Source organism: Saccopteryx bilineata, chromosome 2 (assembly GCF_036850765.1).
Source record: "Saccopteryx bilineata isolate mSacBil1 chromosome 2, mSacBil1_pri_phased_curated, whole genome shotgun sequence".
In the NCBI taxonomy this organism is placed as follows: domain Eukaryota; kingdom Metazoa; phylum Chordata; class Mammalia; order Chiroptera; family Emballonuridae; genus Saccopteryx; species Saccopteryx bilineata.
Genome location: NC_089491.1, coordinates 115697914 through 115717715, shown reverse-complemented (window position 1 = coordinate 115717715; position 19802 = coordinate 115697914). Strand labels below are relative to the sequence as shown.

At 46.3% G+C, this 19802-nt stretch overlaps 1 protein-coding gene across 4 annotated transcripts in view; it reads left to right on the top strand.

Moving 5' to 3' along the window:
* Window positions 1-700: 700 nt before the first annotated feature.
* The window catches only part of DDX11 (DEAD/H-box helicase 11), a 51651-nt gene continuing 32549 nt past the window's right edge, over window positions 701-19802 (top strand). For 3 of the 4 annotated variants that reach the window (XM_066257680.1, XM_066257678.1, XM_066257676.1), the window contains exons 1-2: window positions 706-836; window positions 7661-7808. In XM_066257680.1, coding sequence (XP_066113777.1) covers window positions 7665-7808 — 144 coding nt within the window. In that variant the 5' untranslated portion in view covers window positions 706-836; window positions 7661-7664. Of the gene's footprint in view, window positions 837-4491; window positions 4600-7660; window positions 7809-19802 lie in introns of all 4 variants that reach the window. The other variant, XM_066257677.1, reaches the window with a different exon arrangement.

Genomic DNA, 19802 nt, shown 5'->3' with positions numbered 1-19802 from the left:
ACAAAAGCGGGGACCAGAATACGGGTTTCTCAATTCTGGGATACAGTTTATGTCCCCTCAACCCCCATGTTTGGTAAGTTGATTAAGTAATGCAACTACAGAGCGCTTAGTACTTCTAGCGCTATTGGCAGAGAATCAAGCATCCTTTAACTCAGTGGTCCCCAACCTCCGGGCCATGGACCGGTACCGGTCCGTGGGCCATTTGGTACCAGTCCGTGGGCCATTTGGTACCGGTCCACAGAGAAAGAATAAATAACTTACTTAAGTTATTTCCATTTTATTTATATTTAAGTCTGAACAATGTTTTATTTTTTAAAAATGACCAGATTCCCTCTGTTACATTGTCTAAGACTCATTCTTGACGCTTGTCTCGTAAGTTCGACAAGTATATTTAAAAATACCAGTTTTTACGCTGGTCGCACAATTTTATTTTGTGCATTTATCCGTCCCACCCTAAACGCCAGTCCGTGAAAATATTTTCTGACATTAAGTGGGTCCGTGGCCCAAAAAAGGTTGGGGACCACTGCTTTAACTGACAGGAGTGCAGAGGAAGTCAGACATTAAGCCCAGAGGCTGACGTCAGAAATCAGGGTCTAAAGGTCCGTCACAGGCAGCATTCCTACTGCAAAGCCCGCTGGGCAAGCGCAGTGCTGCAAAAACAGAACACGCCCAAGTCCGCGGGTGAGCACGCGCAGTGGCACGGGGGCGGGGGCACCTGCATGCTCCACGCTCCTTTTGGGGTTGATCTCTCATTGATCTGCGATTTTAAATTCAGCGCATTCACTTTGATTCCTCTGCACCTGGCCTGAAGCGAAGCTGTCGTGCCAGGGAAGAGGGTGAGCGGCGGTGCTGGGAGGTGACAAAGATAAGGGGCGGGCGAGAGGAAATGAAAAAGGGCAAGCTCCCGTGTAAGCCAAACGAAGGCTATTGGGGAAGGTTTGAGGGCCCCCGGAACGCCAGCGCGGGAAAACCTCCCGGATCTGGAGGGGTGGGGCTAAACGTATAATTGACAGGCGAGAAACTAATGCAAGTGGAACAGGAGGTAAAGGAGGGCGGGATGTGCGCTTGAACTGGAGCGCTGCTTTGGAGTAATAGTTATCATGCACCAGGCACATAAATAGCCCGTCTGTGCTAAGAGAAAATATTTTATTTAGTGGTCACTGCAACCTTATGAGTATGCGCTTTTACCTGTCACTCGTTTACACTTGAAGAAACCGAGGATTCGTGCTACTAACTTAGGGCAGGAATATCGCGGGGATCCCAAATTTGGCAGTCTGACTCCAGCGCTCATACTGTAATGCCCCTGCCCTATTGCTTGCCCTTCAGAAAATCAAGGTGGAGTGGGGTCCAGTCAAGAGGGTTCGAGTAAATGGAATTGACCAGGTTGTTGGAGGATGTGCAGTGAAAAGTGGAAATAAACACTAATAAGTAAACTTGTATACTTTTGTTAACCAGTGTCACCCCAGTAAATGCAATAAAATAAATGAATGAAGGCAGCATGGGAAAACCCCCCGATAATTTAATGAAATAAATTTAGCTGGAGTCAATAAAAAAAATACTAAGGAGTATCAGGTTTTCCCTACACAGTGTTAGGACTTTGGGGACTGAGCCAGAGCAAGGTTGTGGGCCAGGCCATGTCCCCAGCTGTGGCTCTGGATTAACAGCAGGTGCAGGAAACGTTTTCTTTTGGGGCTGTGTTGTCTCCCAGGTTTGTGAAGTTAAAGCATTTTAGGAGCTTAAAAGCTGGCAGTGCCTGGAACCTAGTTTCTGTCTTCTCTGGCTGCTATAACAAAATACCATACACTGGGTGGCTTAAACAACAGAAGTTTTTTCCTCAAAGCGTTAGAGGCTGGAAGTTGAAGATCAAGGTCCTGGTGTATTCTATCCCAGGTGAAGACCCTCTTTCTCTTGCAGAAGGCCTGTTTTTACTTGTCCTCACATGGCTGGTAAAGAGAGAGCTCTCTCTCTTCCTTCTATAAAGCCACCAATTCTAATAAGGATTAGGACCCCACTGTTATGACTAAATTGAATCTTTTATTTATTTGTTTGCTTGTTTGTTATTTTTCTAGTGAGAGGGAAGGGAGGCAGAGAGACAGACTCCCGCATGCCCCCTCACCAGGATCCACCCGGCAAACCCACTAGGGGGCGATGGTCTGCCAATCTGGGGTTGTTGCTTCATTGGTCAGCAATGGAGCATTTTTTTTAGCTTCTGTGGCTGAGGCCAGGGACCCATTCTCAGGTCCTGAGGCCAACTCGCTGGCTGGAGCCATGGCTGGGGCGGGGGGGAGATGAGGCAGGGAGGGGGAAGGGGAGAGAAGCAGATGGTTGCTTCTCCTGTGTTCCCTGACTGGGAATGGAACCTGGGACATCCACATGCTGGGCTGACACTCTACCACTGAGCCAACTGGCCAGGGCCTAAATTTAATCTTGATTACCTTTTTCATTTAATGTGAATTACCTCTTATTTATTTATATTTATTTTAATTTATTTTTCTGAAGCTGGAAACGGGGAGAGACAGTCAGACAGACTCCCGCATGCGCCCCACCGGGATCCACCCGGCACGCCCACCAGGGGCGACACTCTGCCCACCAGGGGGCGATGCTCTGCCCCTCTGGGGCGTCGCTCTGCCGCGACCAGAGCCACTCTAGCGCCTGGGGCAGAGGCCAAGGAGCCATCCCCAGTGCCCGGGCCATCTTTGCTCCAATGGAGCCTTGGCTGCGGGAGGGGAAGAGAGAGACAGAGAGGAAGGAGGGGGTGGGGTGGAGAAGCAAATGGGTGCTTCTCCTATGTGCCCTGGCCGGGAATCGAACCTGGGTCCCCCGCACGCCAGGCCGACGCTCTACCGCTGAGCCAACCGGCTAGGGCCTACACCAAGCATTCTTAATAGCATGGGTTTATCTAAACCCTTCTTTAACTTCTGACTTAGCTTGTGCTGCTTTTGTAATAATGAAATCCATAATTAGTACCCCCAGGGAGTGAAATACTAATTACTTTTTTCTGTATTGTTTCCTGTTGTTCTAAGGTTTGGTACCAGAATCATTTTCAGTCTTACCTGGTGAGAGGAAGAGTAAGGAAATTCACAGTTTAGGCACTTGAAGGTTTGGCAGATGTGCATTCAAATCTTGGATTCTGATAGTTGCTGAGTGACTGGCCAAGTCACTTAACCTTTCTAAGTGTCAGTTTCTTTACGTAAAAAATAGAGCTAATAAAAATACTGGCCACACAGGGTTGTTGTGAGATTATATGAAAACAGTTTGAAACTATTAACTACTTTAGTCATGGGACTTCCTCTACCCACACATTGAAGTAGAGAAACCTTGCAGACCCCATGTCAAGATATTTTTTTTTATTGATTTAGAGAGAGAAGAAGGGAGAGAGGGAGACAGGAACTGTTCCTGTGTGTGCCCTGACCAAGGATTGAACCAGGAACCTCTGTGCTTCAGAGTGAAGCTCTAAGAACAGAGCTATCTGGCCAGAGCTCAAAAAAAAATTATTTTTTGTGATAGAGACAGAGGGACAGATAGGGACAGACAGATAGGAAGGGAGAGAGATGAGAAGCATCTATTCTTTGTTGCAACTCCTTAGTTGTTCATTGATTGCTTTCTCACAGGTTCCTTGAGCAGGGGGTTGAGTGGGCTACAGCAGAGCGAGTGACCCCTTGCTCAAGCCGGCAACCTTGGGCTCAAGCCAGGGACCATGGAATCATGTCTATGATCCCATGCTCAAACCAGCGACCCCATGCTCAAGCCGGATGAGCCCGCATTCAAGCCGCTGACCTCAATCAAGGTTGTCCCAGTCTGATACTCTATTCTATCCACTACTCTATCTTGGTCAGGCTCAAGATTTTTTTTTAAAGATTTTATTGATTCTACAGAAAGAGGAGGTGGGGTATGAGAAGTATCAACTCACAGTTGCTTCACTTCACTTCTTCATTGATTGTTCTGTGCCTTGACTGGGCAAACCCAGGATTTCGAACCATCAACCTCAGCATTTCGGGTCAGCACTTTATCCACTTGCACCCGCACAGGTCATCAGATTTTTCTTGAATGCTTGCTGGTTGCCAAAGTCCCTGGCTTTCTGAGTCTAGGGGCAGGGAAGAATAAGACAGACAAAGCCCCTTTATGCAGCTTATGTTCTAGTGGGGAGGACTACATAAAAGAAGTTGAGAATGCTAAGAGCTATGAAGAGATTAAATACAGGGTCATGAAATAAAAGTGACTTAAAGTAGAGAATATGCATGTGTGCATGTAGTTGGAGGGTAGGTGTTTGACCACTATAGGATGGCCAAGTGGAGGTAGGCTTCTCTGAGGAGCTGAGCTGTCCTAAATGTTGAAGAGTTATCATTTCCTTTGGGAGGTGGGGTATGGCAGCAAGTGGAAGCCCCAGGCTGATTAGTACCCAGGTTGGGTGCTTCACCCACCCATAGGCCGACCAGTGATCTGTCGTAAAAAGGCAGGGAATGCTGATCAGATTTTTCTCTTGGGTTTTAGAATTCAGAAATATGAAAAGAATTTTCAGTTGGCAGTGGGAGCTGAAGCTAAACGGTACAGAAGGCTGAAGAGACACGTGCAGGCTAAAGTTTTGAACGAGCCGAAGCTGTGAGTAAGCAGAGGAAGGAGTGAGTGACTCCCTCTGGCATGTGAATGAGCAGGAGAATGCAAATCCATGGCTGTTTATGTATTAGTGAGGTTCTGGGAGATGTCTTGAGATCTAAACTAGTCTGGAGTTCTACAAGAACTCCCACCCTGTCCATGGCTTCTAATTTTGCTTTTCCCAGCTGGTCTCAAGTCTTTTTTTTTTTTTTTTCAGAGATATAGAGTCAGAGAGAGGGATACATAGGGATAGACAGACAAGAATGGAGAGATGAGAAGCATCAATCATTAGTTTTTCCTTGCACGTTGCGACACCTTAGTTGTTCATTGATTGCTTTCTCATATGTGCCTTGACCACGGGCCTTCAGCTGACCAAGTAACCCCTTGCTCGAGCCAGCGACCTTGGGTCCAAGCTGGTGAGCTTTTGCTCAAACCAGATGAGCTCGCGACCTCGGGGTCTCAAACCTGGGTCCTCCGCATCCCTGTCTGACGCTCTATCACTGTGCCATCGCCTGGTCAGGCTGGTCTCAAATCTTAATCTCTTATTAGATGTCTTGGCCCTGGCCGGTTGGCTCAGTGGTACAGCATCGGCCTGGCATGCGGAAGTCCCGGGTTCGATTCCCAGCCAGGGCACACAGGAGAAGCGCCCATCTGCTTCTCCACCCCTCCCCCTCTCCTTCCTCTCTGTCTCTCTCTTCCTCTCCCGCAGCCGAGGCTCCATTGGAGCAAAAGATGGCCTGGGCGCTGAGGATGGCTCCTTGGCCTCTGCCCCAGGCGCTAGAGTGGCTCTGGTTGTGACAGAGTGATGCCCCGGATGGGCAGAGCATCGCCCCCTGGTGGGCGTGCCGGGTGGATCCCAGTCGGGTGCATGCAGGAGTCTGTCTGATTGCCTCCCCGTTTCCAGCTTCAGAAAAAAAAAAAATAGATGTCTTTTCAGTAAATCCCTTTTATGTCTGCCAGCTGTCTCCTGCAGACAGTTAAATTTGATTAAAGCAGTCATATGGACCTGGGTTTGGATCCCTGGTTTTCCTCTAATTAGCTGAGACTGAACAATTATTTCATTTCTGCAAGCATCTAGGTGCAACAACTGTATCCTTAGTGTTCTTCAGATTAGAGGAGATCATTGCGAAAGGGCCCGGAGAGTGCTCGGTACATAGTAGGAGTGCAGACTTTGTTAGATGCTTTTCTTCTACATGTTTGAATGCTTATATGATTGCATGCCTCCCTCTCAGTATTGAATTGTCCTTGGTTTTTTAAGTCACTCTTGTAGTTATCCTTCCACCTCTGTACTCATTGGAACTGCCCCTAAACTGTAATGGGAACAACATGACAACTGCCTTTCCTTTCCTAATGAATTAACACTATTACTAGTCTTACTGAGGCTAGTCAGGGTAACAAAGATGAAAATGCTTTTTTAGACATTAATATTTGTATTTATAAAAGATGGGCCTGCTAAATAAATTGAAGCAGTGACTTCCAAAGTCAGAGTGTGAGAACAGGGATTTAAGAGCCAGTCGTCCAAATGGTGATTCAAGGAAGGAAGGGTATGCAAACGCTATCTCAGAGAAATCAGGTTCAGAAGAGGAGAAAAACAGATGACACAAACGGAGCAGACAAGTTTCCCTTAGCCCTTGGCCTGACCAGGGAAGAGGAATAGTGGACTCGGTAGTGGGAGCTCTTCCCGCCAGGCCAAGGCCCTGTGAGGAGAGCTCTGCCAGTCGGCAGCTGGACAGAAAGCTCTGCTTCTTGAGGCCAGAACATTTTATGGGGGCAGCTCTGGTCTATACTGGAAATGGAGGGTAGGGTGAACTAAGAAGCAAACTAGAGGTATCTATAAATAAAGATATCTGATACATGGGTGTAATGCCCGTGACTGAAGCCAGACAGATCCACATTGGATTCGGGCAGATGGCAGAGGAACTGCGGAGCCAGAAAGCTCTGGGCCATTCCCGTTTAATTAAGTCTCACAAGGGCAGAGGAGCAAACAGGCAGGAGGAAGCCGCTTCTCAGGCAAATAAACAGCAAGACGACCCCTCACAGTGGTGGGCAGGCAATCCAGCATCCGCAATCCCCCCGAGTGCTGGCACCATAGCCTTACATAGGCCACACACACGTGGTGCTGCCATGTGCTCACACACCAGTCGGGCAAAGGGCTTGCAGCTGCTAAATCAGCAAGCAAGCCTAACACAGCTGTTTTCCCAACAGTGGGTTAACTTGTGCCATGTAGGAAAAGCTGTAATTATAATTCTCTGCCTGTGTGTCATGACACTTTACTTAGAGGTCTTCCCAACAGGGTCAGTGAAGCTGCCTTGTTGGAGACGTGAGACAATGCTGCAGAAGTGATTACAGGCAACATCTGTGATTCTAGGGCACAGGTCTTTGTGAGGAAATCTCCAAGCCTTTCCTAGAGAAGTTGGAAGGGCACCCAAGCAGCAAAAGCCTCCCAGATGAGCCTGCCAAAATGGTGGCACATGGATAGAGTGTCAGCCTGAGATGCTGAGGATCCGGGTTTGAAACCACAAGGTTGCCGACTTGAGTGCAGGCTCACCAGTTTGAGCGCGGGGTTGCTGGCTTGAGCATGGGGATCATAGACATGACCCCATGGTGGATTGAGCAAGGGGTCACTTGCTTTTCTGTACCCCTCCAGTCAAGACACATATAGGAAAGCAGTGAACAACTAAGGTGCCGCAATGAATAATTGATACCTCTCATCTCTCTCCCTTTCTGTCTGTCCCTATCTGTCCCTGTCTCTCTCTCCATATCTATAAAAAAAAAAAAAAAAAAAAGCATCCTTGATGAAATGGCAGGCAGTTTCTCTATAGAGGCTTTCCTAGGCTGCATTCTGCTGGAGCCATTTGTGATAAATGTTGCTAGATGGATTGCACCATTTGGTGTGACTTCATAGGGATCTGCACGTGATGGAGAGGATATGGTCTTTGCCAGCAAAAAAATGTACATCCTAAGGTGAAATTCCATAGTAGTGTTGAGATTGCTCTTAGGAACTGTACTAGATTTCAAGCCAGTTCTTCCTGGCTTGTCAGCTAACTGCCAGATTTTTTCCCCCTAGGACCATGGCGAATAAAACCCAGGAGATTGGTGGCATCCATTTCCCTTTTCCCTTCACACCCTATTCCATCCAGAAAGACTTCATGGCAAATCTATACCAGGTGTTGGAGGCTGGCAAGATTGGGATATTTGAGAGTCCAACTGGCACTGTAAGTATGAATAGTTGGGCCCAAGAAGGCTCTTGGGAGACCCCAGTTACAGCTGGTCAGAGGCATCCTAGCATGCCTTTGTACCCATGTAGAGATTTTCATGGTTTGAAGGTGGCAAAGTAGTTCTGTCAGTTTATCTTTCTGAGTAATGCTCACTTCTCTTTATTAAATTGTTAAAACATAACACCAGGGTCTAAGGATATTTAGGCTAAAGGCAAATGAGAATTTTTTTTTTATTTAAATTTTTATTTATTTTTTATTTATTCAATCTTTTAGAGAGGAGAGGGAGAGAGAGAGAGAGGAGAGAGGGAGAGGAGAGACAGGAGCTGGAAGCATCAACTCCCATATGTGCCTTGACCAGGCAAGCCCAGGGTTTCAAACCGGCGACCTCAGCATTTCCAGGTCGACGCTTTATCCACTGGGCCACCACAGGTCAGGCGCAAATGAGAATTTGAATGGCAGTTCAAACAAAGCACTAAAACTTTCCAGATTTACTGGGCATGCAACTGCTTTGCTGTTGAGCAATATAGAAATGACTTTGGCTCATTCACGGATGAAGCATATTGGTTTAGTCTCCAGGAACTACGTTACTGAGTGATGGCGAGGTCCAATCAAGGGTCCCTAAGTTTTTTCTTCCTGGCTTGGAATGAGGGATTATTAGATATTGGCCATTGAGGATTGCTAGGGCTATGGAGATCAGTTACATAATAAAGTTGCACTTTATTATCTTATATCTCAAGTAGTATGTGATAGTGCAATGTATGTGTTGATGTGAAGGTCCCTTAACTAGCCTGTGACTTCCTCGAGGAGAAGGACCTTGTGGTCCTCACCTCTGTGTCCCTATCTAGTAGAGCTTGGCCCATTTGGCCCACAGGAGTCTTCTAATAAGTATGTGTTGAATAAATGAATGAATGAATAAAAGAAAGTGAGTCATTCCTTTTCTCCCACTTGCTGATGGAAGCATGTCACTCTCTTGAGATGATAGGATCACCTGGGACAGGAAAAGTACAGACTGGGACATGGTATTGTGTCATTTTGCTTTTTCATATATGTATAGTGAATGGGAGAGAATAAATCTGTAAGTCCTATACTGTGATTGGTTTTTCCTTGAGTAATTTTATTTTTCTAGATTTAATAATTGTGTTTTAAACATTTGTTTCGTTTTCAATATACTAAGGCCATTCCTCACACATCATCTGGTGGTCTCTCAGTATGATACCGGTTCCTGCGCAATCCCAAATACAGTTGGCTGTTATCCGTGGCTTCTGCACCCACGGTCGCTACCAACCTTGGATCAGAAGCACTAGGTATAGCCTGACAAGAGGTGGTGCAGTGAATAGAGCGATGACCTGGGACACTGAGGTCCCAGGTTTAAAACCTCAAGGTCACTGGCTTGAGTGCAGGCTCATCCGGCTTGAGTGCAGGCTCACCAGCTTGGGCATGGGGTCACTGGCTTGAGCATGAGATCATAGACATGACCCCATGGTTGCCGGGTTGAGCCCAAGGTCACTGACTGTACTGTATCCCCTTGGTCAAGGCACCTGTGAGAAAGCAATCAATGAACAACTAAGGTACTGCAGTGAAGGACTGATGCTTCATCTCTCTCCCTTCCTGTGTATCTGTCTCTATCTATCCTTCTCTCTGTCTCTGTCACACACACACACACACAGCACTGGAAATAAAAGTTGCCTTGTTGCTGACATGTCCTATGAACTTTGGCCTATGACAGTTGCTGAACATGTACAGACTTTTTTTCTTGTCATTATTCAATAAACAATATAGTATAGCAGTTATTTTTAATTAATTAATTTTTTGTCAATTAAAATTATTATTATTATTATTTTTGTATTTTTTTGAAGCTGGAAACGGGGAGAGACAGTCAAACAGACTCCCGCATGCGCCCAACGGGGATCCACCCAGCTCGCCCACCAAGGGCTACGCTCTGCCCCTCCGGGGCTTCGCTCTGCTGCGACTAGAGCCACTCTAGCGCCTGGGGCAGAGGCCAAGGAGCCATCCTCAGCGCCCGGGCCATCTTTGCTCCAATGGAGCCTTGGCTGCGGGAGGGGAAGAGAGAGACAGAGAGGAAGGAGGGGGGGGTGGAGAAGCAAATGAGCGCTTCTCCTATGTGCCCTGGCCGGGAATCGAACCTGGGTCCCCCGTAGTCCAGGCCGATGCTCTACCGCTGAGCCAACCGGCCAGGGCCAATTAAAATTATTATTAAATTTAATGCAGTGACATTGATAAATCAGGGTACATATGTTGAGAGAAAACATCTCCAGATTATTTTGACATTTGATTATGCTGTATACCCCTCACCCAAAGTCAAATTGTCTTCCGTCACCTTCTATCTGGTTTTCTTTGTGAGTATAGCAATTATTTATATAACATTTACATTATAGCAGGGGTCGGGAACCTATGGCTTGCCAGCCAGATGTGGCTCTTTTGATGGCTGCATCTGGCTTGCAGACAAATCTTTAATAAAAAAATAATAACGTTAAAAATATAAAACATTCTCATGTATTAGAATCCATTCATTTCCTACCGCTCATGTTCATGGTTGTGGGTGGCTGGAGCCAATCACAGCTGTCCTCTGGGACAACAACAAAGTTTTATTGGATAATGCGTAAGGTACACAGGTCATTGTATGGCTCTCACAGAATTACATTTTAAAATATATGGCGTTCGCCTGACCTGTGGTGGCGCAGTGGATAAAGTGTCGACCTGGAATGCTGAGGTTGCTGGTTCAAAACCCTGGGCTTGCCCAGTCAAGGCACATATGGGAGTTGAAGCTTCCTGCTCCTCCCCCCTTCTCTCTCTCTCTCTCTCTCTCTTTCCTCTAAAATGAATAAATAAAATATATGGCGTTCATGGCTCTCTCAGCCAAAAAGGTTCCCAACCCCTGCATTATAGTAAATGTAAGTAATCTAGACATGATTTAAGGTATACAGGAGGTAGTACATAGGTTATATGGAAATACTGAGTCATTTTATATGGGGATGTGAGCATCTGCATTTTTTGCATTTTTGGAGTTCTTGGTCCTGGTTGCCCGTGGATACTGAGGGACCACTGTAGAGGATTCCTTTGAAACCTTTTGTAAACCAAAATGGCATAAAGTAAAGGGTGTCTTACACTTTCCAAAGTTTGCTTTATGCAAGTTTGTGTTAAGCCACTTTGCTTTTACAAAAGACCAAAGTTTGCCTAATGTGATGATCTTTTGGAAAGCAGAGAAGACCAGTATTCAGCACATAAAATTATGATCTTAGTTTGCTAGAGCTGCCACAACAAAATACCATGGTCTGTGTGGCTTAAATGACAGAAATTTACTTTCTCACAGTCCTGGAGACGGGAGCGTTTGAGAGTACAGTTGCAGCAGGCTTTGGTTCCTGGTGAGGACTCCCCTCCTGGCTTTGAGACTGCCACCTTCTTGCTGAGTCCTCACATGGCAGAGAGAGAGAGAGAGAGAGAAAGATATCTTTGGTGTCACTTCCTATTTATATGGACACCACCATGTCTATCAGATCAGGGTTCTACCTTTATGACCTCATTTAACTCTATGACCTTAGTGGCTGTTTCTCCATTATGGTTTTAGGGCAGGGGTCGGGAACTTTTTTGGCTGAGAGAGCCATGAACGCCACATGCTTTAGAATGTAATTCCATGAGAGCCATACAATGACGCATGTACGTTATGCATTATCCAATAAAACTTTGGTGTTGTTCTGGGCCCTGGCCAGTTGGCTCAGCGGTAGAGCGTCGGCCTGGCGTGCGGGGGACCCGGGTTCGATTCCCAGCCAGGGCACATAGGAGAAGCGTCCATTTGCTTCTCCACCCCCCCCTTCCTCTTTGTCTCTCTCTTCCCCTCCCGCAGCCAAGGCTCCATTGGAGCAAAGATGGCCCGGGCGCTGGGGATGGCTCCTTGGCCTCTGCCCCAGGCGCTACAGTGGCTGTGGTCGCGGCAGAGCAACGCCCCGGAGGGGCAGAGCATCGCCCCCTGGTGGGCAGAGCTTCACCCCTGATGGGCGTGCCGGGTGGATCCTGGTCGGGCACATGTGGGAGTCGGTCTGACTGTCTCTCCCCGTTTCCAGCTTCAGAAAAATACACACAAAAAAAATAATAACTTTGGTGTTGTTCTGGAGGACAGCTGTGATTGGTTCCAGCCAACCGCAACCATGAACATGAATGGTAGGAAGTGAATGGATTCTAAAACATGAGAATGTTTTATATTTTTAACGTTACTACTTTTTTATTAAAGATTTGTCTGCGAGCGCCTGACCAGGTGGTGGCGCAGTGGATAGAGCGTCGGACTGGAATGCAGAGGACCCAGGTTCGAGACCCCGAGGTCACCAGCTTTTGCTCATCTGGTTTGAGCAAAAGCCCACCAACTTGAACCCAAGGTCGCTGGCTCCAGCAAGGGGTTACTCGGTCTGCTGAAGGCCCACAGTCAAGGCACATATGAGAAAGCAATCAATAAACAACTAAGGTGTTGTAACGCGCAATGAAAAACTAATGATTGATGCTTCTCATCTCTCTCCATTCCTGTCTGTCTGTCCCTGTCTATCCCTCTCACTGACTCACTCTCTGTCTCTGTAAAAAAAAAAAAAAAAAAAAAAAGATTTGTCTGCGAGCCAGATGCAGCCATCAAAAGAGCGACATCTGGCTCGCGAGCCATAGGTTCCCACCCCCTGTCTTAGGGGGTTAGGGCTTCAACATATGTATTTGTGGAATGGGGGAGACACAGTTCAGTCCATAGCAATAATCAGTTCCGTTTTACCTGATGACTTCCTTGAAGTCCTCCTCTATACGTTTGTTCTTATCGGAATTAGTAGCTCATTAGAGCTAGTACACAGCTATTGCCCTAGGATTTTCCTTTGCTCCTTTAAAAAAAAATCAACTTATTTGAGGATAATTGACATTTAATTAAATGTACCCCTTTTACATCTGTAATTTCAGTGAGTTTTGACAGATGTAAACACCCAGTCATCATTGTCCCTACATGACCAAGATGTAAAATATTGCCTTCACCCTGGAAGGTTCACTGTACCTCTTGGAAGTTGCTCCCTGCTGCTGTTCCTTCGTTGGCATCTCACCCCAGCCCCAGGCAGTCACGGATTCACTTTCTGTTTCTGTAGATTAGTTTGATCTTTCCACTATGTCATTAAAATGGAATCCCATACAAGTGGAATGATATAGTATGTAATTTTTTGTGTCTAGTTTCTTTTACTAAGCCAGCGTAGTATTTCTGAGATTCATTCATGTATATTTTTTCCCTATTGCTTCTGTGTTGGATTCTCTGGGGTTTTTTTTGTTTTGTTTTCATTTTTTTAGAGAGGAGAGAGAGAGGGAAAGAGAGAGACAGAGAGAGAGAAGGGGGGAGAAGCTGGAAGCATCAACTCCCATATGTGCCTTGACCAGGCAAGCCCAAGGTTTCGAACTGGTGACCTCAGCATTTCCAGGTCAACGTTTTATCCACTGCGCCACCACAGGTCAGGCTGGATTCTCTGTTTTTTTTTTTATTCCATATCTCCTTGGTTTACTTCCTTGTTTTGGTAAAGAATCTTTCTGAGCTGGGCTGCATAGAAATTAATTGTGTAAAGCTTTGCTGGTCTGAAGATGTATGAATTCTACTTGGTTGGTATTAATATATAGTTTGGCTAGGTATATAAGGCTAGCTTCAAAATAATTCTCCCTCACTAGTGCTTTCTCTATTCACTAGTTTCTTTCTTATCTTTACATTTAAAAACATTTTATTGACTTTATTGGGGTGACACTGGTTAATAAAATTATGCAGCTTTTGAGGCGCACAGTGTTACAGTATGTCATCTGTACTTGCCTGTGTGTTCACCGCTCCTAGTCGTCTCCATCCATCACCATCGGTGCCCTTCTCCCCTCCCCGCGCCAGCTTCATTGTTGCTGTTGAGAAGTCCATTGGCAGTGTCCACCTCAGTCCTTTGTGACCTGATCCCACCTCACCCTCTGGGGTTTTCAGGATCTTCTCTTTATGCTTTGTGTTCTGAAATTGCATGTTGATGGGCCTGTGAGTGTATGTTTATTTACTCTGAGCACTTTCCATCTGGGGACTTCTACCTCTCATTTCTGAGACATTTTCTTATATTTGATAATAATCTTCCTGGTACCCCCATTCACTGGGTTTTGGACCTTCTGGTTAATCCTGTAATTGTGTTTCTGTAAGAATGAGATGGCACTCCATTACCAGACGTGCAGGCTTTATTAGAGGAGAAAGACCTGCCGGGGCACTCCTCCAGGAGAAGTGCACTGGGTTATAGACTAGGGGCAAGTTATATAGAGCCCGAGGGGATACTGAGGCAAAAATCCTGGTATGTCCGGAGCCTCTCCTTGGGGCGGCTTGTCAGCTTTTTGGAATTCCTCTGCCTCAGGGGCAATAGTCCAGTAAGGGTGAGGTCTGACAGATAAGTGGAACATCAAGAGGGCAGTTTGGAATACACATATCTATCATTTCTCAACTCTGTGGTTACATATTAAAAAAAGACAGTTATTAATTTTATAATATATGGTAAGGGGTGATGAGGAGAAAGAGGAGAAAAAATTGGAAAATTATTGCTTCTTCTGGAGAGAAGTCAAGAAGGGAACCTTGCCAAGCCAAGTCCCCCATCCAGTTCAGAAGGTTGTCAATTTTCATGCCGTGAGGTCTGAACCAGGCGATGTCCTCGAACACCTGAGTAAGGAAGTAGAAAAATCTTGCAAGGTAATAATTGTGAATTGCTTGCTGCGAGTGCCAAGTGGACAGAGTGACATGGTGATACATGGTCTCCTGGATGAGCCTCATGAGACGTGCTGGTCTGGTTCCCCTCGAGTGGACATGTGGAGATTTTAAAAGACAGGAAACCTGTTGGTGTAAATTTTTTAGAAGGATTGAATATGTGTGGTTAAAAAGGAAGAGGATTTGGAGAACATTCAGGAGGGAACTTCTCGGGCTGAGGGCCGGCTTCTTCCTGCTGTCATCCCTACCTATTTGATATTTCCCTCGTGAAGTTCTCCTTGGGGTATTGGGGAATAGGAGTGTAGGAACATTTGATTATAGGTAATCCTAGAGATTTTTTTCATCCAGGCCTGTAGAAACTTGATAAAGAAGGGGGCAAATATTAAAATTAGGCACAGAATTAGGACTGGTCCTATAATTGGTGCTAGCATGGAGAACAAGCGGTTTTTCCATCATTGTTTGGAGTAGGACCTGACCACTGCGGATTCGTTCCTGAAGTTTTCGGAGAGAGTTGATATTCTTGACCAGGCCAGACTCGTTGATATAATAGCAACACTGTTTCTGTAAAAAGAGACAAGTACTGCCTTTCTCAGCTGTTAGTAGATCTAAAGGCCTCCGGTTTTGTAGGGCGACTTGAGCTAGAGAGGTCAGTTGTCTCTGGAGGGAGGCTAGAGAGGTGGCTGAATTATCAAGGGCCTGTTCTAGGTCTTCCTTTAGTTGGTTAGTAGTCCATATACTGTGGCCTAAGCCAGCTCCACCTATCCCTATAGCTGTTATAGAGGTGGCAAGGGTAAGGCCAAGGAGGATCGAGAGGAAGGCAGCCTGTTTATTCCTGCTTGTTCTCAGCTGGTTTGAAAATTCTTCCTCTCCATAATAGGTTAGTTGTGGCGCAACTATTACTGGGACACAAGGGAGGGGGAAGAGGTGTATAAAGTTTTTAGAATGGTTCCATTGCACCAGAAATGAGTTCCATTAGGGCTGGTTAGAGAAGTTTTGATTGAGATAGTCTTATTGCATAACGGGGTAGGCCGATTGGTGTAGCAAATTGAGAGGGTTGAGGTGGGGTCTTCTTGGAAGAGAGAAACTCCAGAAAGAGGATCGCTTCTCGGCCTTTTGGCTAAGATCAAGTGCAGAAAGAGGGAAAGGGTCTGGATTTTTGGTGATGTTGAGTGGATATGGTAAATGAACTGCAGTGATGGGAGGCTTATTAAGGAAGGCACAGAGAAAGCAGTGAGAAATGTTGTATACAGAAGTGAGGTTGAGCACTTGGATGCCCTGCTTGATGAGTCCTACCCATGAAAAAGGTTGAGAGTAGGAATTAGATGCTTGACTTTTAAGTTCATCTTCATAGGTAAGAATAGAATTGGTTAATTCTTCAAGAACCTTGGAGGGTTTTTTTTTTTCCTTACCCATTTTCGATATATTTTGAGTTTTCTGTCTGGAAGACCAAAGTTTGACAAATAGAGATATATCAAATATGGCTTTACCCACTTATTATCCCAGGGATCCCAGATATCAAAGATCCAAGGATTAGCAGAGGCAGTCAACTGAAGAGAGAGACAATCTGTAACTGACTGTGAACAATCAATTGAGATAACTCACTACCTTCGGACCAGCCGAAACCCAGGACAGGGTACTAACTGCCTGGATGATCCCTCTTTGCCGTCCAAACTTACAACCAGGGAAGCAGTGGGCAGCAGCAGCTCGTCCTGGGTTTCGGCACCAGATGTAAGAATGAGATGGCACTCCATCAGCAGATGTGCAGGCTTTATTAGAGGAGAAAGACCTGCCGGGGCACTCCTCCGGGAGAAGTGCACCGGGTTACAGACTAGGGGCAAGTTATATAGAGCCTGAGGGGATACTGAGGCAAAAGTCCTGGTATGTCCGGAGCCCCTCCTTGGGGCGGCTTGTCAGCTTTTTGGAATTCCTCTGCCTCAGGGGCAATAGTCCAGTAAGGGTGAGGTCTGACAGATAAGGGGAACATCAAGAGGGCAGTTTGGAATACACATATCTATCAGTTTCTTTCTAATTTCCCATCTCTTCGGGCACCATGGTTTGCTTTTATTTTTAATTAATTAACTGATTAATTAATTAATTATTCAATTTTAGAGAGAGAGAGAAGGGGAGAGGAGCAGGAAGCATCAACTCCCATATGTGCCTTGACCAGGCAAGCCCAGGGTTTCGAACCAGCGACCTGAGCATTTCAGGTCAATGCTTTTTCCACTGTGCCACCACAGGTCTGGTGGTTTGTTTGTTTTTATTTTTTGCCTAAAATCCTACTTTCTTGAGATTTCTTTAACTTTATTGCCCCATCTTTCTATTATTTTTGTATTGGTTTTTAATTTTTTATTTATTGATTTTAGAGAGAGGATGATGGACAAGAAAGACGAACATCGATTTGTTGTTCCACTTATTCATGCACTCGTTTGATTCTTATGTGTGCTCTGAGTGCGTTTTGAACCCGCCAACCTTGCTATATCAGAATGGCGCTCTAACCAACCAAGCTAACCGGCTAGGGTGGGTTCAGTTTATTTTACCTATCGTCTCGTAGATATTCAAGAACTTGCTCTTATTCTGTAATTTTTATTTTTTAAATTTATTTTATTATTATTTTTAAACTTTATTGATTTTTAGAGAGAGGAGAGAAGAGAGAGAGACAGACAGAGAAGAGGAAAGAGAAGCAGGAAGTATCAACTCATAGTAGTTGCTTCCTATATGTGTCTTGATTGATTTGGCAAGCCCAGGGTTTTGAACCAGTGACCTCAGTGTTCCTGGTCAACACTTTATCCACTGCGCCACTATAGGTCAGGCTATTCTATAATTAAAAAAAAAAATTTATTATTATTATTTTTTTTACAGAGACAGAGAGTCAGAGAGAGGGATAGACAGGGACAAACAGACAGGAACGGAGAGATGAGAAGCATCAATCATTAGTTTTTCATTGCACATTGCAACACCTTAATTGTTCATTGATTGCTTTCTCATACATGCCTTGACCACGGGCCTTCAGCAGACTAAGTAACCCCTTGCTCGAACCAGAGACCTTGGGCTCAGACCAGATGAGCCCTCGCTCAAGCTGGCGACCTCAAGGTCTCGAACTTGGGTCTTCTCCATCCCAGTCCGACGCTCTATCCACTGCGCCACTGCCTGGTCAGGCTGTTCTATAATTTATTATTATTATTATTATTATTATTATTTTTTGTATTTTTCTGAAGCTGGAAACGGGGAGAGACAATCAGACAGACTCCCGCATGCGCCCGACCGGGATCCACCTGGCACGCCCACCAGGGGGCAACGCTCTGCCCACCAGGGGGCGATGCTCTGCCCCTCCGGGGCGTCGCTCTGTTGCAACCAGAGCCACTCTAGCATCTGGGGCAGGGGTCAAGGAGCCATCCCCAGCGCCTGGGCCATCTTTGCTCCAATGGAGCCTTGGCTGTGGGAGGGGAAGAGAGAGACAGAGAGGAAGGAGAGGGGGAGGGGTGGAGAAGCAGATGGGCGCTTCTCCTGTGTGCCTTGGCTGGGAATCGAACCCGGGACTGCTGCACGCCAGGCCGACGCTCTACCACTGAGCCAACCGGCTAGGGCTCTATAATTTTTTAAAAGTAGCATACTGTTCTTGTTTCATGAAAACAATATCTTTCTGAAGATATCAATTGTAGTTATATTTTGAAGTTCTTTTCCCCTTGCATTGCTTTGTCCCATTCCCTCTACTTCCCCAGTTCGGGGTTCTGTTTTGAGGCTTTCCTCAAATGTCTGGTGATCCTTGCCGTCTGCCGTTGGTATTTGAGAAAAAGCCAAGGGACTCCATTTATTAGTGTTTGTAGAATTTTCCCTAGAGCCATCCAGTTTTTCCAGCAAAGTTTCTGCTCTGATCCATTGCCTAGTGGGTCCACACCTGACAGCCAGGATTCTTGAGGGTGTGGCCAGTGGCTCTGGGCACCTGGCCTTTCACTTACTGCTGGGCTCTCAGCCCTGCCCTCTGCCCTGCCCTCTGCCCTGCCCTCTGCCCTGCCCTCTGCCCTGCCCTCTGCCCAGCCCTCTGCCCAGCCCTCTGCCCAGCCCTCTGCCCAGCCCTCTGCCCTGCCCTCTGCCCAGCCTCTGCCCAGCCCTCTGCCCAGCCCTCTGCCCAGCCTCTGCCCTGCCCTCTGCCCTGCCTCACTCCACCTGCTGTCTCCAGGTGCTCGGGGCTTCACTTCTCCAGAGAATAACTTCCTGTCTCTAGGAGGAGAGCAGACTGCACCTTGGGAATCTAATTATTCTTTAAAAGAATTTCCGTGAACCCCTTTGTTTTTAGTGCTGTGCCTTGGTCCTGCTGGTTCCGAGGCATTTCTGAGGGGGAACGGGGCAGATTTCTGTAAGCACGTAGTCCCAGTGCCCTTCACTGTGCCTTCTATGCTCCTAAAACTGGTTGGTTACTGTCCCTATTCCATTCCCTTTGTTTTTGTGGTGAGAGCTGCTTCTATTCCTTTGTTGTGATTTTAGTGTGTTTCTGAGGAGGTAGAGAGCTCGTGCTCATTCCTCCTTCCTTAACCTGAGGCCACCCCTCCTCCCCTCAGGTCTCTCCATCTCAGGCGCTTGCCCATTCCAGGTGTCCTCTTCCTCTGCTCAGCCCTTCATGCGGGTGCTCTTGGCTCTGTGGCCTCCTCTCCCTACTGTGTACTTCAGTTACCTTCTTGGTAACATCATGCCCCCAACAGAGCTCTTCCCCTGTCCTTGTGCCCCACTGCCTGCAGAGGGCGCCATGCTGTGACAGGCTGTGCCTCACCTGCTAGTCCTCTGCCTCAGTTACTCAGTTTCCCCTTTAGCTGCCTGATGATGCCCAGTTTCCCTTTAAGTCACCTTTTTAAGCGTTTCATGAATCTGTCATCACACTGACTTAACTTCTGCCTTTTGCCCACTGCACTTTGTACAGCAGTGCAGTGTGGGAGTTCTGAACGCTGGAGTCTGTGTCCCGGCAGGGATCTGTGAAGCCCTTGGATCAAATATTTATGTTTGTGCCTGTGAGCACTTCCCAGGGAGATCTGTTCCCAGCACCTAGCCTAGTGCTTGCTGTGATATAGGTGTTTAGAATGAATGAATTTACTTGTCTCTGCCTACATTTTTTTAAACTGTGTTATGGTAGAAAAATTTCCAGGAAATAACTTTGCACAAGGCTAGGTATACTGTGGGTGCTTTATTAAATTGCTTTCTAAATGAAGTATTTGGTTATATGTCCTTTTAACATTTTCCAATCTAAAATATTTGAGGCTTTATTATAG